The sequence below is a fragment of the Hetaerina americana genome, unplaced genomic scaffold (genome assembly GCF_022747635.1).
Source record: "Hetaerina americana unplaced genomic scaffold, ioHetAmer1.1.p SCAF_74, whole genome shotgun sequence".
NCBI lineage: Eukaryota > Metazoa > Arthropoda > Insecta > Odonata > Calopterygidae > Hetaerina > Hetaerina americana.
In genome coordinates, this window is record NW_027287361.1 from 615,603 (window position 1) to 633,283 (window position 17,681).

Consider the following 17,681-nt stretch of genomic DNA (forward strand, 5'->3'; position numbering starts at 1 on the left):
TATATATTTAGAATTTTATCCATTCCAACAAATTGCTCAACAGAGTGAAAAATTGGTAGGAACTTCTCAAGCAGCATTTGAAGATTAGATTTACTTCTCTTTGAAAGTATCTGAGAGTTTGCAAAGTAAACCTTGATGTATTTAAGTTCTCCAACATTTCTACTGGAAAAAGGAATTTTTTTGAATGAAGTTTTTAAAAGACATTTTAATAAGCTCACAGCACTTGCAGTTAAATTAGTTTTTACATTAGTTTTGATAAATTAGTAGTAGCCTAAATTTAAAAAAATTGAATAAGACTGATAAAATATCTTGGGAAAATTTTAAATAAGCTAATAAATAAATATTCAGCAATATATTTAGTATAGCAAAACAATCAACAAATGGATACACTTGGAAATGGTATACAAGCACTGGTTGTTCATAAAGCACATGTAAATCCATACAAATCTATTTATGTACCTAGATGCTGTCTTTTGAAAAGCAGAAAAGAATGAGAGAGAGTAATGGTTACATACAATGAGGATTTACAATTTAAAAAAGAACAATAAAAATGTATCGTTTTACCTATTATGTAATAGCCAATATTAATAAATGAAAACTTCTAAATAATTTAGGGTTTCTAAATGTGGAATGTAAAAATGTATATAAAACCCATGATGGCCATGCAATCATATAGGATAATGCTAATACAAAATGGAGAAAATGAATTTTTATGTAGCTTCCTTCATTTAGACATTGAATACATTTATTGTTGCACATAATAACATCCACATAACAATGGGAATCTTCCACAAGATAAAGGGGAAGCCACAAGGAAATGTAGAGAAGAGTACAGATCAAGAGTAATGAATGATTTCCGCATTTATTTCATCGTCAAAGTTGAGATTTCTCTACATTTAGGAAATTTTATATAACCTCAGTAACTTGGTCTGAAGATGCTCCAATTGATGTGGCTGAGTTGGGTCGTAAATTCTAACTATGGTCTGGGTAGGTCTAACTTCTAACTGGTAATTTTAACTGGGTCTGGTAATAGGTCTGGGTTTAAATTTGCAAAGCTGTGAAGATTTTTCCCTTGAGATTATTCATGCACCTCTGTATGATACCTTATGAGGTACCTATAAAATTACACTTGAGCAGTTTTTATTAGTGTTTATGGGCAAAAACAACATGCATTCACAATGGGAAAATCAAATGCAGCTCTGTATGATACCTTACGAGGTACCTATAAAATTACACTTGAGCAGTTTTTATTAGCATTTATGGGTAAAAACAACATGCATTCACAATGGGAAAATCAAATGCAGGTTGACTGAAATCCCAGGTAAGGAAAGTGATTACATAATTATATTGCAATTTTTTTCCAAATTAACATGATTAAAATTTAAGGAATATATTCCTCATATCCATCTAACCATTCCTCCACAGAAAAGTTGCAAGCACTGGGGGTACCTAACTGGGCAAGACACGTCTTACTTCTCTCCCTATCACTGCATGTTCCAATTCTTTATCTGCTCACATGACTTGCACAGTCTGGTTAATGAAGAGTTTTGGAATGAAATTGGTAGCAATTCAGTCAACTTTTATATTCTACAATACTTTAATCAAACTTATCCTTTCTTCCCTTAATATTCAACATTATTCTCAATCCAGATTCTTCGTAAAAGCTACAAAACACGCAATGATATGATGATTGGAATCTTTTATAATTGCAATAATTACAATTATGGCAGAACTCATTCCCTTCCAAAGTCCATACTTATTTTTACCCACCTAAATACCTGTTAACCTTGCTCTCCAACCGTCTGTAATGATTCTTTTTATAATTGCTGAGTGAAAAATTCAACTTAGGATACTCTTAGTGCTCCCAATTATTATACATATGTTAATTAATTTGATATGACTTATCCTTATTAGGACCCAAATTCTTAAATCATTTGGTCCCATCTCATATTCAGCCTTAAATATGAGGTAAATAAATGGGACTGGGGAAATTCATTATCTAGCTGTTTTGCTGTGAGGAATAACTATCTAAAGCTGTTTTTGTATGTAAACAGAGAGGCATGATAAGTATCTTGTGTAAATAAGAATTTATTGCACTTTTACATTCTAATTTAACCAAAATCCACTTATAGTGGTCATAAAAACCTAAATTACTGGCCAGTGTTTTGACAAATTCACTGCATTCCAATGCAAAATGCCACCTGAAGTGTGAAATAGTTAATTTCATCGCAAATAAACGAAAATAATAAAAATTATGCTCTTTTTTGTATTTTAGCAGTGTGGGAAATTGAGCTGTTGACCATGACAGTTACCTATCTACTCAAAAGTCATTATAAAACAATTTAAAATTTGGATGCATATGTAGATTGCAAAATTGTAAAATAAATTTGTGCCTTTGAGTTGCACATCTTCTAAGTTGAGAAACTTGTTTTCTGATTTATATGGGTGAAGTATTTCTGTATTTAGACATCGTTAATAAAAAAAGTTCTATTTAAAAACTGCTATAATGAAAAAAGTTAATGCCAGTACACTAATAGCGTTCAGATACTTTCCTCAGTTATCCTCTTCAAAGTGCAATGACACAGTAAGTGCAGTGTATATACCTTGAAGTGCTTTTAAAGAAGAAATATGTTAAGCAAAATGTGCATTAGGGCATTTTGCAGGATGCCAGTGGAGGCTTGTTGACTCCCCAAAAAACGAATTTGATTCTTTTCAATGAAGGAATCACCTAGGGAAAATTTTTATGCCACCCAACCACCACTAAATATGTATTAAATTCCCCGAGCTTCATCCAAGGAGTTTCTGTCATCTCGAGTACTTTTTCATGTAGACATGAGATTAGTTCATATCAGTTTTGATCTTACTGCATGCATCTGTTGATGAGATGTTTAGAATTATATGGAAAAGATACATTTTAAAAGTTATAACTCTTCAAGATATTCTTATTCGTGATCCCAGAGTTTAAAAATCCTTTTTTCTGCAGGCTAGACATTTTCGCATTAGTTCAGGAATCCAAAATCAAGGACTAAAATATAGTACAAATGCTAGAGAAATACTTCGTGAGATCATAAATGAAGATCTATTGAACATACTCTCTTAATAATCAGAATTCCTAGTGTTTTTTTTGTGTAGAGTCCCACAAAAAGCCAGTTTACCTATTTTTCTTATCATCTCACCTAAATAAAATGAGTGACTTGGGTAATTTATCTCAATTTGTACTACCTACTGTAGTGGTGGTGATTATGCAGAATGATAAAAACTCTTTGCAGATTGGGTAATGGAAACTGTAAATACCAATCCCCTTTGACATGCAACTTCAATCAAAACTTGATTGACCTAATATTTAATATAAATGTATGTAAAATACGTAAAAGTAATGATTTTAATCAAGCACAATTATCATGAAAACTGAACGTAAGTTTTTATCTGTTTAAATTTCCAAATTTGAATATGTTCGTAAATATCATATTTTTAGGGTTACTCACTGAATAAAAGCGATTTGTGGACATGTCCTATTGTACAAAGAGATGTTAAAAACAGGTTTATACATTATGCACTATGTTCATTAAAATTTAGGTTAAACATGCAACACCAAAATCTAGGTTTATGCATTGGTTAGGCAACAAAAAAAATCACAAATGCCTCTTTTCATGCAAAAAATCTACCAACATTGAAAGTACTAAAATGTAGCTATCAAATTGTCACTACAAATTTGTTAAATCACAATTAGCAGCCATATAAACTTGTGGCATATTGCTGTAAACTATTTTAGATGAATATTAGTAAGCTAAATCACAGCTATGATTTTGATTTGCTTATTAACCCTTTCATACCATGACTACCTATGCTGGTTTTCCTTCCTATCCCTTTCAATTACTTTGTGACTATCACCCTGCTGTCCTTGATGTGAGTTGGTTTCCTCTTGCTAATATTTTGTTTGCAGTATTACTTATGATATCCCTGAGGTTCATTTGTCTTAAAATTGCCTCAATGAATTACAGATGCCTAATGGACTATACATGTGTAAATGTCAATCCTCTATCAATGTGGATCAGGAGGAATCAAAATGGACAGCTATCTCTCCATCAGATATGGGGCTTCAATGAAGTTAGGGAATTCGTAGTCCATTTTAACACGACAGAGCTATAGATAGTGCATATACGAGTACTCGTACTATATAGTGGGTGTGAATCTAACATTCATAAGTTTATGTAAATTTACTTAGTGATAAACAAAAAGAAAGAGTTACAATAATATGGTCTGTTTTTCCAGATGATTTAAATGTTGACAAATAAATTGGCCTATAACTTTTTATTGGAAAAGTTATTCTTCTCTCTTGGCCTTTCCGATATGAAATTGGTGTTGAAAAATGTGTAGGTGCTAAACTTTCAGCATGCACAGTTGTAATGTACATAGAGGAAGAGAGAATAAGCTGAAGTAAAAGTGTGATTGTGGGGGTACACCCATTTGTGTATGATATTTATACATTTTTATGTAATTCAAGCATGCTTTTAAGCTTTCAATAATAAATTTAATACACTGTATACCTTTGCATTCACTTTTGGAGGTACATGAGAGTAAAGAAACCCTATCACTGATAAAAGGTCCAGATTTAGGTTTCAAGAGTTTGTAATTCTCATTTTTCATCTTTGGTTTTGATTATGCACATGTATTTATTTATTTTTCAAAAATATACTTGTTCAGTGTTTCACAATCTATTTAAATCAAATATACAGTTAATTCTTTATTAAAAATGCATAAAATAATTACTTCTGAAAACTTTCAATGAAATGTCTAATTCTACCTATTTTTGGGCAAACTGTAATCAATAATTCCTCAGCTAATTTTTGTGATGTGTTTAGGTTCTAATTGTAGACTCAGTTAGTTGTTATATTAATTTATCCCATGGCTCATGGTATCAAATCATCAATCCTGAGTAATCAACCCAAAGGTTGATTTGGATAGCTCACTGTGCTCACTTGCTCATCTCACTCTAAGCTAAGCATCAATGAACATTAAAGTCCATGGGGAGCCAATTCCTTTGCTTATGCCACCCTTTGATTACCATGAAACATACCATAAGTTCTGGATATATTCTATTGTTTCAGGCTTCACTTCGTGGAAGTAATTGATATCCATTTTTAAAATAGAAAGAAAGACTCGTACTTTTCCACAGATTTTATTATACGGTACGAATAATAATAAAATCTGTGGAAAAGTACGAGTCTTTCTTTCTATTTTAATAATGGATATAAGTTCTGGAAACTAGAAAATTACGCTTCTTTTGATTTAAATGGATTTATCTACATTGAGCCAGGGATCTGAAATAAAATTTCATTTTTCATGTTCAATGGGTCAATTTCTTTATGATCCAAATCAGTCCATCCTTTTTTCGACCTTATTCTGGGCATCTGTGAGAGGGTTTCCCAACTAAAGAAGCCAACCACCCTCTGTCTCCTCGAATTTAGCATCTTTCACGGTGGGATCCATTTTCATTTCAAACTGAATCTTGTTGCATTCATGTTGATTGTTCAACACTTTTTCATAGTGAACATTCCCATATTCAGCATTGGAACCTGTAAAATGTTGTATTTTCGGCCGCAAATCAAGAGGAGGTACACATTTTAATTTTTCGAAGGGAGGTAGGAGGTAAGTAAGTTGCATAACCAGATTCATACCTAATGAACCATTCATTACCAATCCATCCATTCTGGAATCACTTGTGACTTAAGTAATGATCAAAAGTAATTTCATGCGTATCATATGTAATCATATGATACACATGAGGATATTAATTAGCGTAAAATGGTTTTACTCGCAGTTCATTTCAAAATTGTAATACCAACACAGCTCTGCTGTAATGCGATTTGTGTGTCATATATTGACTCATTTAGTGATATTGATAAATATGTAATTGAATTAACATATTTCCTTAAGTTTTATTTGTTTTACTTATTAGAATGATTCTGTGGGTGGATTAATGTTACTATGTCATGCTTATTTTGCTCTTTGAATGTCTGGCATTCAAACATTGATATCAGTTTCCAAAAAGATCTGGTGCCCAAAAAAATCACACAGCTTGGGTTAAGCTGAGTCACATCTGAGTTATCTGATTTAACACACCCATTGTGTGATAACGAAGAGGTTTATGTTTTTTCAACTCTTTGTTGTATATTGAGGTTTATACCATGACGTATGTATTACCAGCAAATGGCAGTTCAAATTATTTCAAAGTCACCTCGAAAATGATTTCACTTCGATCCAAAACAACAAATATTAAGGCTTGCCAAATATTGCGTTGGAAAGAAACCTAGAAATTAACTATTGTGCAAAAAAGGGGATTATTTTTTTCAATTTTACTCTCTTGTCGCTCAAACATATTTTTGCATTGATAAGTGCAGGCCTAACAAGGCATTCCTACAAGTGAAAAGAGGTAACATACAATAAAGTCGAAGAGTTGATTACATGCAGCCAATGATTCGAGTTCGTCAGATGTCTTTTGGAGAGCGGGAAAAAATTCTTAGACATCATGGAGCTCATTGGACTGCAAATTTTACTCCGAATCGCCTTGGCAAAGAGAACTTTGCTTTTTCAGATGATTAAATATTTCGCATTCCATGCGTGAGTTGCAAAAATCAAAGGTTTACGTTTAAACAGCCATAAAAAATATCTACGCTAGAAGCAAACGAACAACCTAGCTAACATAAAATTAATGAATAGACTTATTAAATCCTGAAAAAACGAATTTATCTCCAAAACATTAACGGTACGAAATAAAGTGGAGATTAGTAGAAAAAACGAAAAGAGGAAACGTGGGAGTTGGATAGATAGAGAGAGAGAGTATTAACAAAACATGTTTTTCATGTATATTTGCAAATACATTTCTTCCTTCACACTGCCCCTTGGACGATTCAAAGCGCTATTTCTAGTTTTTTTTGTCGCGTCAAATTCCTTCATTTGTTTCTAAGAACCCTCCTTACCTCTCTCCCTCATCACCTCCGTCTCCGAATCGTCCATGATCTCATTCGTCTCGTGGGAGTGGTTCCGCTCTTTCTTGGCACCTTTGAGCTTCTTCTCTGTGGAGAGAAATAATTTTAGCAGGGCAAGGGACGGGACGGGTGCGTGGAAAAGAGGAATAATTTTTATGTAGATTGCATGACACTTGGGAGAAAAAGTGTTCATTTGGAACGGGGTACTTAGGCATTTAAAGATAATTGCGATGCCTGCAGTGCACCACCACCCCCGTACATACATGTTGCGAACGAGGAAAAATGTCAACAGGTGGCCGTGGAAACTTGCGAAAAAAACAGACTCCTTGCATAAAGTATCGAGGGAACACAGATTCCAGAAGTAACTCCGGTTTAAGGGCTGTCGTCTTCGAAATTAGTGACGTAATTGTTGGTTAATACGCTCTGAGACTTGAAAAAAAACAATGTGAATGTCGTATAAACAGGCATAGAGAACTTTTTATTTCAGGTTGTTTTCTAATGCGATTAATTTGGATTTTCAGTGCATGATCTAATCTTCATTTGCAAATGTGAAAAATGCTGAATTTGCTGTGCTCAGGATAGATTTGGGGAGGAGCGGCATTTTGGTGTAGATGGAAAATAGCAGTAAATATCAACAGTAAAGTGTGTGCTTGGACGTAAATATTTTTTATACAATTAGCAATAGATAATTCTCAGATACCTGGCCCGGAGTTGTACAGACCAGCGTTTTGTTTTGATATTCTACGAAAGGGCTATCGTACCTTCACGATAATTTTTCTTTTCATATTTGTAGACATCGAAGGTAGCTATCCGATTGACATCGTTTTTATCTTCGCAGATTACACGCAATGAAATATTTGAGCGCTATATAATCCATAAACATAAAATTGATAGCACAAAATCATAGTTTAGAAGAAAGATATGTAAGAAATTAAATTGATTTCGGGATGGGCCGCAAAAGGTTTCTCCAAATAATTCTAATGCAATAAAAATAAAAAAAATATTTTTTAACTTTTTATTTAAATGTATTGATTATATTAGTTTGCCACTCATGGTTTAGGCCTGAGAGGCTATGAGATATATTTTATTTAACGAAAACGTTTTTAAAGAATTAATCTGAATTAATAAATATAAGAAGGTTTATGAGAAATTAATGCAAATAGAGCACTAATGCGTCACCTACCTTACGGTCAGTGATACATTAAATTCTATCTTAATTTTCAAATTATTCCTCGATGGAAATAGTAAAAAGCTAATAAACACAAATATAAAAAATCCAGAACTTTTACCTAGCATAGCTCATGATATAAATTAAGCAGAATAAATTGACTCTCCTTTGTGACATTTAAAGTCACAATGGATAACATAGTACAATTGCATTACAATTAATTAATGCCCCGGTCAGTGATAAATTAAGTTAAGACTTGTTTTACCATTAACTATCATATTTCATGGAATTATTAACTGAATTTGTTGACGCTATAAAATATTAATACATTGATGACAATATCACAAATGCATTATTTAAAGAAAATCGCAGAAACTCGACAATACCTCTCCTGTAAAATGAAAATGAAAAAAAAATAAATGAATATTAATGAAAACATTAATTGAATAGCTGAAAAATGATGCGATGAGTGATTCATACTGATAAAGCAAAAAATATGTATTCCTAAATAGGTGTATCATAGTTTAGGGATCGTAAACTAATAATGCCTACTGAACAGTTGCTCCCTTAGGTACCCAATCTCTCAAGAAAGCGATCGTTTTCGAAGAGCAGAAGCTTAATGTGATCTACTTAAAAGTGGAATTAGCGTTCAGAAATTTACAAAGCGTAGTAATTAGGGATGTAATGGATTTTGCAAGTATGAATATGGCTGATTGTAGAAAGCGGCACTCCCAATTCCAAATCTACGACTCGCAAACGACTGAAATATTTTGACCCATTTTCTTTGTCTAAGTAATCAAACTGCACTCACTAGAGCCTTGTTCACCTGTTCCCGCGTTTTTTCCTCCACTACCCCCAACTCCTCCTCCTCCTCCTCCAACACCTACACCACCTTCAGTATCCGGGCTGGGTTCTGCCGTGGTGGCTGGCACCCTGGCCGGCGTGGAGGGGTGTGGTATCTCTGCAACGACACAAATAAACACCAAATGGGCTCTTAAAGTTATTGATAGGTGCCGCACCGGTGAAGGGAAGTAGTGTCTTACTTACGGTCCAAATATTGGCGTGCGTGCTCTCGAGTTTCAAGTTGTGCACGCTTTGTTATAATCACGGAGACCGTCTTTCGGAGAGAAATATTATTGTTGTCCTAATAACTCTCTCTAGATTTCCCCTCTATAAATGATCACATAGAATGATGGTGAAGATGGATAATTTTATTTTTATAAAATGCGACTATGTCCTTTCCATCCAGGTATCTTGGGACATGATTTAATCTTGATAATCAAAGTTTTTTTCTGTCTCTTTCTGTCTCTCTCATTCAGGAGTACGTCTTAAAGTAAATTATAAATCTACTTTTAAGTATTCAAAAATATCAGTTAGCATGTGTCTTGGAACTCAAATTTAGTAGCTCGCTTTTACAAAACCTGGAGTGAATTCGTGTGAAGAGGTGCCTCCATATATTAGTTTTTCCTTTTTTATGCGCCCCTCTCTCTATATCTCTCTAGTTATAACTTTTATCTCTCCATCCCAAAGTAAAGTCATACCTATCTCTTACTTCAAAATGTTCGTAATAGAGTCAGGTGTTCAGTTGAATGTCAGTTCTGTAGAATGAAAGGGTCTTATTTACCTATGTGGTGTACGAGAGCTGTTCAATATGGTACTCTAATTACAATAACTCTACATTGCATGAAGTACATCGATTGCATCAAAAGTATTAGGAAAAGTTTCGGAAAAATGAATTTATTTCAAGTATTGCTACTATGCCTCAAAATTCTTCAAAGCACATCCCTTAAGCGTTGACATACTTTTTCCAGCGGCTTTTCCACGACTCGAAGGCTTCATTAGGGGCGGATTCCGGAAGGTCCTTCAGGGGACGCGTGCAAGCTTCTTTGACGGCACTTAAATGAGATCCCATGGTAGTGTCGTTTGATGTAGGATTGCACTTTTTGGAATAGGAAATAGTCAGCTGGTGCCAATGCGGGACTATAAGGGGGTATGGAAATCGTCGCGATGTCGTTGCAGAAGGCCTTTGCAAACAGACGCTCGACTCTGCTTTTGTTCGTCCGTAAAGACCATCGGGGCGAGTTTAGCGCAGATCTTTCGCATCGCTAAATTTCAGTGATAATGGTGTGCACTGTCTCCTCAACAATATTAACACGATCTTCAATCTTGCGCACACTTAACCGAAGGTTTGAGTTCAGAACTTCACGTATACGTCAGGAAAACGTTGTTACCGATACTTTTTATACGAAACTTGTATGATTGAAGTGCATCAAGTAGTACAACCAGAGTTAAACTGACAACTGCACACAAATAAAGAGTGATCATAAACATTTTAATTCACATAACTTGTGTGCAAAATTTTAATTTTTTTATATTGTTAGCTTAAATTGTGTTGTATATATGGTAGACGTTTCATTTGTTTTACTCTTGTACTGCGTAATCGGTAGCGGTTACACGTTTAAACATTTCGCCTACGTCTGTTTGTGACGATGAAAAATTCTTTCCACGGAGGCGTTTTGTCACATAGAGGAACGGGAAAAAGTCACGTGGCTAGGTATAGAGATGGACGAGGAATACACTTCATATTGATTTTCAAAATATTCTCAGGGATAAATTTTGCGATATGCGGCAGAGCAATATTGGGGTGCAGCATCCAGCCTTTGACTTTGATATATGGCCTTTGCGATTGATATGGCTGTGGAGAATTGTTAATACATCCCTATTGTACGTACCATTTGTGGTGTGTGCTAGTCCGACATGCAGAGACACAATTCTCTGTATACAGAAAAATGATATGACTATTACTTTCCCAGAGGAAGCAACCACGACTTATTTTGCTTTTTTGGTGACGGTGATGCAGGAGATTTCTACCCAGAGCCTTGCCTTTTGCACACAGGATTAAAATAATGTAGCCAAGTTTCATCTACGGTAATAACCTTCGAAAGAAACTAATCTGCCAGTGACATCAACTTCAATTGCGAACAAACCTTTAGATGAACGTCTTGTTGTTTGCGTATAAGCAGTCTCGGAACTCACTGCGCACAAGTATGTCTTCGGTGAAATATTCTGTTACCAACATGTGTGTAGCACCCAATGTCATTTGCAATGTTTTTGATAATTAGGCTGATAACTTTATTGGATGATTTTATCTCACAATGATAGCAGCAATGTTAATGCTAATTCCTTAAGAGCTGGACTGGAGCTCCAAGTTGACCTCCCTTGCAATTGTCTCTCCTATATAGTTCTCTAAACTCTATATAATTCTCCGTTGGAATTTCATTCAATCCTCAGCTGACGATTTGTTCAGACGAAAGCAAAATTCGAATGCAGCGTCGTATTACCTCCATCGTTACCGTAAGCCTACTGTTTCAACCCTCAGCCCGCAACACTGGATTCAAATCAATTAAAATTGTACCACATATGCAATACACATTGGGAAAGCGATATAACGTAAAACTAATTTTGTGCACAAAAAGCTGTGCGAATAAAAAAAATATGACCAACTGGTAGTTTAGTGGGTACAGCGCTGGACTACTGACGTGAAGGCTCGAGATCGATTCTGGGTTACGCCTCTGTGCAGCCACGACTTCACCCAAGGAATTCCCCCCACGTGATTTTTTCGTGCACAACATGTGCCTGGGAAATCACATGCGTCAAAGGGATAGGAACTTACCCCTCTCCCCTAATGCACGAATTTCACTCACCGTTGAGTTTAGCATTGGGCGAGTCCAAAAGATACTCAGGATAAGGATACTCAGCTGTCAAACAACCTTAGGGTTGCATACTGTGATTTTTTCTAAAATAAACGGCCATCGTATACATTTGTACATAGCTTTTAAATTTGTATTTGATCAGGATCAGCCGAGGAAAACCAAAATTGAAAATATTCGTAAAATAATGCCACCGTCGACTAATTGGTGGCGTGATCGCCGCCGCAAGCGAAATATCGCGGGCTCGGATTCCACTTTAGGCATGATTGTTTTCTTTTAATCACGTGTTGTTAGTTTTAATGCGTCGTGAAAGCCCCGCGAAATAATCACACTCATCGGCTCCAATTATTTGCATCGCAGAAGAACTAAGTGTAACAAAATGCTAGAATATACATGTATATGCTCTCGAGACATGAACAACCCAAAGTTGTCATCCGGACGAAATAAAATCGATCGCTCTCTGACTTCATGCCACTCTTTATGGATAAGCATGATCTAGTGGTTGTGCCCTCAATAAAATATAATGCATCACTCAGAAGTAACTATTTAACATTTATCACAAGCCTGAAACTAATAGTATGCGTAATTTTCATTATGACGTGATTCACATGACTACAGATTAATATTTTATGACGGAATATGTTTGATGAGTTTACATTTTTTGTAGTGAATAATTAATTCTTTGATGTAACGTCAATACCCATTAGTTTCATTAAACAGAAGATAGCGCATGAAATTAATGGACAACATTCTGGAGCCTTACGTACACTTAAGCCATGTATGAAGCTCACTTTCCTCCTGAACTCTCGTTAAAGTAACGAGAAAGTCACGGAAAGATGTGGATTGAATCAGGTTTGAAAAAATGACCAAGAGCAGATACATGGAATCCGAGTTAACTGAAGAGGCCAAGAGCTAATCTCGACCCTTTTTTCGAAGCAATGAATGCTATGGTCTACAGTCATCCCTTAAGTCCCTGAGCTGGGATGATTAATAGCTTTTCCTACGTGACCCATAAAAAATCTACCTATTAAGATTAAGGGGCTTTCTTTTGATTTTTATTTCACACGACTTATTTTTAGTCTTTATAAATCATTGGCACAGCGAAAAATGCTTCCCACCCTTTGAGAACAACAAATCATAGACATTGTTACCCTTAATCATTGTGCACATTATTAAATATATAGGAAAGAAGATAGTCATTATAATCTGGGAATAGAGTCTATTTCAATGGGGAGAAAATAATAAATGAAAGAAAAATAAACTTAAAATATTAATGAGCAATATCCTCAAGTAAAAGAATCTGGTCAGGAACCAGAAACCCTTCAACTTCTCGGTTCCCATTCGAAGTTCCGAGGTTGGGTCCCATATTCGTAAATGACTTTTCCCAGGGAAATTTTCACCTTAGAATTTATCTAAATAATGAAGTTGTTTTGATTTCTATTGGAAAAAATGAGTCTTAATTCAGCGTGGAAAATACTAACAACAGAAAATGATAAATAAGAGGTTCAAAAATATTGAAACAACTTAAGAAAGTTTCCCATAACTTGCAAGAGCTTCATATTAACGCCTTAGTTAGAAGGTTGCAGTCGAATACTGAAAAATTCCTAACATAGTAATGGAATCGCGGATTACTGGTGGGCCAATAACAAAAAAATGAAAATAGAAATTCTAATGTCGAATGACGTGGAAGGAGAACTACTACTAATTCGACAATAATTTAATCTAAGAAGTACTTACTTGTGAAACTATCCACACATTATGATAAATTTAAGAAAAAGGTGTTAATCATCGGATAGACCGTAACATTTTATTCATTTCATTTTGGCGTTAAGATTAAACATATTTCGGCAGTAATGTTAATGAACATATTGAGGAAGATATGGAAATCGTCAATTTCCCTCAAAAAAAGGAAGGATGTTTTTGAACTTGATTGCAGAAGTGAGTTTTACTATCTTTGCCTATTCGTTGCCTAATTAATCCATTTTACCGAAAAACGTCAATCTTGAGTTAATCATCAGTGTCGCACATGTCAATCATGACATTCAAAACCTACAATGTTTTTACATGTACTGGTCAATAGAAAAGGGAATTTTAAAATTTGTCAATTCCAGGAGTAGAAAGAACACTGATAACTGCACCACAGCCATTATTTAATAAAAAATAATGGACGGGTAAAAGTGCACATTCCAACTTCTTCAGAACTAGATTCAGATTGAATAATATCAATACTACATGTAAGGACCCTAACTATCCGTCATTGTAGAAATCTCGTGTCGTTTGGAACAGAACGTAAATTCTTGTTATAATAAAAAACTCCCTAAATTCATGATTTCTGTCAATTCCAGCTAATATTTGTCTCTCCCTCAAAACAGAGTTTTGAAAGCTTTATTAACATTGTATTCCACGTATAGCCCCCACCATAAATCCTTGGTTAAATATACACCTAAGTATTAACAGCTATCAATTCTAGGAATGACATTTTCTGAGAATTTGAAGTCCCTATTGGTTCCATTTACCTTGTGCATGAAAGTGGTGGATTTGCATTTGCTGACATTAGTATCCATCCCATTATTTGTCACCCAATCCGACATTTTGTTCACGTCCCTTTGCAGTACTCTGCGGTCACTCTCAAGCTCGACTTTCCTGTAGATAATGCAGTCGTCCGCAAAAAGTCTTATCTGAGATTTAATTTTTTTCCGGGAGATCATTAATACATGTAGATTAAAAACAAGAGCGGGCCAAGTATGCTATCTTGTGGGACTCCCGATGTTGCCCTCGTTTTTTTCAGAATACACTCCTCCTAATTTGACCCTTTATGTTCGACCTTCAATGAAATTTGTGACCCAAGAGACTACTTTTCCATCTGTGTGTAGGGGTAACTGGCCCGTCTTAAGCACTAAGCGGTCGTGGTCAACTTTGTCAAAGGCTTTTGACAGGTCGACTATTATAGCATCCACTTCTGTTCCCCCATCCATAGAGTTGGACCTTTCTTGGCAGAACCCTCATAGCTGATTTTCGAAAGAGCGCCCTTTTCTGAAACTATATTAACGACTGTAAAACCAATTCTCACTCTCCCACAAATCCCAGAGATAATCAGCAATTATCTTTTCTAGTAGCTTGCATACAACTGTCGTCAAGCTTACTGGTCTACAATTATCAACTAGCACCTTATCTCCTTCTTTGCAAATCGGTGTTACATATGCCTCCTTCCAAGCATTTGGTAGGGCATTATTGTTTATAGTAACATTGAATAAATGATTTTTATAATTTGAAACTACTCTACCAACCAATTTAAGCAAGTCATTTGAAATACCACCTGACCCTTTTCACTCATTCACCCTCATTTTCCTATTTTTTAATAAATTTCTGTACCTGTCGTTTTAATACTTTTAGGATTTAATATGTTTTCGCCTCCTTGCCGACTCAGAGATATATCTACAGAATCCATTTTTTTACCATCCCTTAAATACACTTGTATACCAATTGTTAAATGCATTTGCCTTTTCCGTATTGTCTACGATTAGTGTTCTATCCTCTTTTTTTAAAGCTGTTGTGCTTTCCCTGCTGTCTTTCCTCCTCCGCAGGTATTTATAAAATTTGTTTCCATTATCTTTAGAGATAATGTTCTGTAGGAAAGTTTCTTCGGCAATTTCATTTTCTCTATTTAATTCACGAATTGATATTTTGTAATTTATGAGCCATTCCAAGCTCTCATTCCATTTTTTATGAATCGCCGTTAGGTTTTCCTTCAAGGATCTGATTTTTCGGTTGTTGAACTCTGGGTCAGTATTTTCTTTAAAATTTTTTTATGGTACGAAGTGATTTAATCCCTCCTCCATTATCTCCTTAAATTTCTTCCAGATTTCTTCTACATTCTGCCCACCATTTACCCATTCCGAATACCTACTCTACCCGTAAAAAAGGTCTGGAACTCTTCCCTATCACAGCATTTTTATTGCCATTCTGTCTTTTTGTTTACTAGCCCCTTACACTGAGACCTCTCCTAGTTCAGATACATACGCACAGCTGAATGGCTGCTTATTCCCTGAAGGATCTCAACTCCCCCCACCCACTTTTCTGGTTTCACAAGTATGACGTCGATGATTTCCCCCGCGTGTGGGTTTTTCCACCACCTCTACAAAACCCTCCTTGTTTATGAGACAACTAGCGATTTTTTGAGCTCTCCAACCCCCTACCGTGACCTCCTCTGGTGACCATTGGATACCTGGAAGGTTCAAGTCCCCCACTATGAGAGTATGATCCTCGGGGGTAGCTGAGCATATGCCTGCTAATATTTCGACTGCGCACATCCCTTCGTTGGGGCTTCTGTACATGGTACTATTTTATAAGTGTTCCCTCCATTCCTTCCCTTTGACATGAACACACATAATCTCACCATTATTTCTTATCCATTCCAATGTAATTGATGGTTTCTGGCGTAACTTTATGGAACCGATTCATTATAAATAAATGAAAGGACTAACTTTGTAGTTCCACACGAACGATTTATTCACACGACCCGGGTTTCGAAGTAAAACTTCATCATCAGGTGAGCTCTCTACATTTGCAGCCCTTCTTATATATCTTCTTATATATACATTCCAATGTACTTATTAGGTTTATATCTACACTTATGAATAAACCTCCTCCACGGCCATCTCTATCCCTTCTGTAAACGGCCAATTTTTGAGGAGAAATCTCATTTGACATAATGTTCTCGCTTAGCCATGACTCCGTGCCTATCACAATATTCGGATTACATGCATCAACTAACGTCTCGAAATTACAGGTTTTATTTAGAATACTTCGGCAGTTAACCTACAAAACAATTAGGCTCTTACCTTCCTTTCCTTCGGTATTGCAAGGTCCACCTCTTGGGCCCATTACAGATTTCCCTGCTCATTAAGCTTTAGTGCGAGGTTTTAAAACAGATTAGACATAACCAGGGATATCTTCCTGTTTAAATACACTCCATTGCGGTCCAAGTGCCTCTCACCGACCCAACGATTCGGGTCCACAAATGCCAGCCCTAGTTGCACGCAAACCCACTATATTCCTTCGTTTATGCCATCGATTCTCTTACGCACATTGCATGTCCTTTCTACGTAGAATTCCACTAATCACAATTTGAACACTTTTGGACTTATTTTTGGCCGAGGTCACCAAATTCCAAACAAAACCATTTTATGTGATCATTTGACTTAGCTCTTTTTACGTCGTTTTTCCTTATGTGTTTTTCTTACGTCGTTTTTCCTTAAAATTCCACTTGCCACCCTCAGCGTCTAAAAAATGATTAGTTGTATTTAAATGCATGCTCTTCCACTAACCTTATGTGTTTTGCTATAATAACCCATTCTTTCCGAATTACCTCATTCGTGTTCCGTTCATCTGTTTTTAAGTCTCTTTCCTTTCAATCCCTCGTCCCTCTCCACGGGGGGAAATTCCTGCTACCTGCAGCGTTGGGTCGCATTCCATTCCCTTTACAGACTCTTTGGGGGTAGAGTAATTTGTGGTGCATTTTCATGTGGTAGTGATGTTTCAATTTCTTGCTTGTTGTGTCCTGGCTTCCGTGTTGTAGGATGGCTTTCGTGCTGCATCATGGGGTGCAGTTTTTTAGTTGTTTTGCGGTATGTGTTTGCATGAGTATTGGATGAAGGGATTTTTGCATGAGTGTGTGCGCTACTGTGGGTGTAATTTTCCGTGTTGTTTTTTTTTTTTGGCATGTGGTATTTTTCCTTTTTACGGTTGGTGACCTAACACCCCCCGCCACACGCCCTTGCGGCGGCTTGCGGGGTATTATGTAGATGTAGATGT

General features: G+C 35.8%; 1 protein-coding gene across 1 annotated transcript in view; it reads right to left on the reverse strand.

The window, feature by feature from the left end:
• LOC139697380 (neurotrimin-like) overlaps nucleotides 1–17,681 on the reverse strand; it is a 261,094-nt gene that overhangs the window by 2,393 nt on the left and 241,020 nt on the right. Inside the window, exons 7-8 of the mRNA XM_071596058.1 lie at nucleotides 8,969–9,118; nucleotides 6,981–7,076 (exon numbers count right to left, since the gene is read on the reverse strand). Of these exons, the coding sequence (XP_071452159.1) occupies nucleotides 6,981–7,076; nucleotides 8,969–9,118 (246 nt within the window). The remainder of the gene's footprint in view (nucleotides 1–6,980; nucleotides 7,077–8,968; nucleotides 9,119–17,681) is intronic.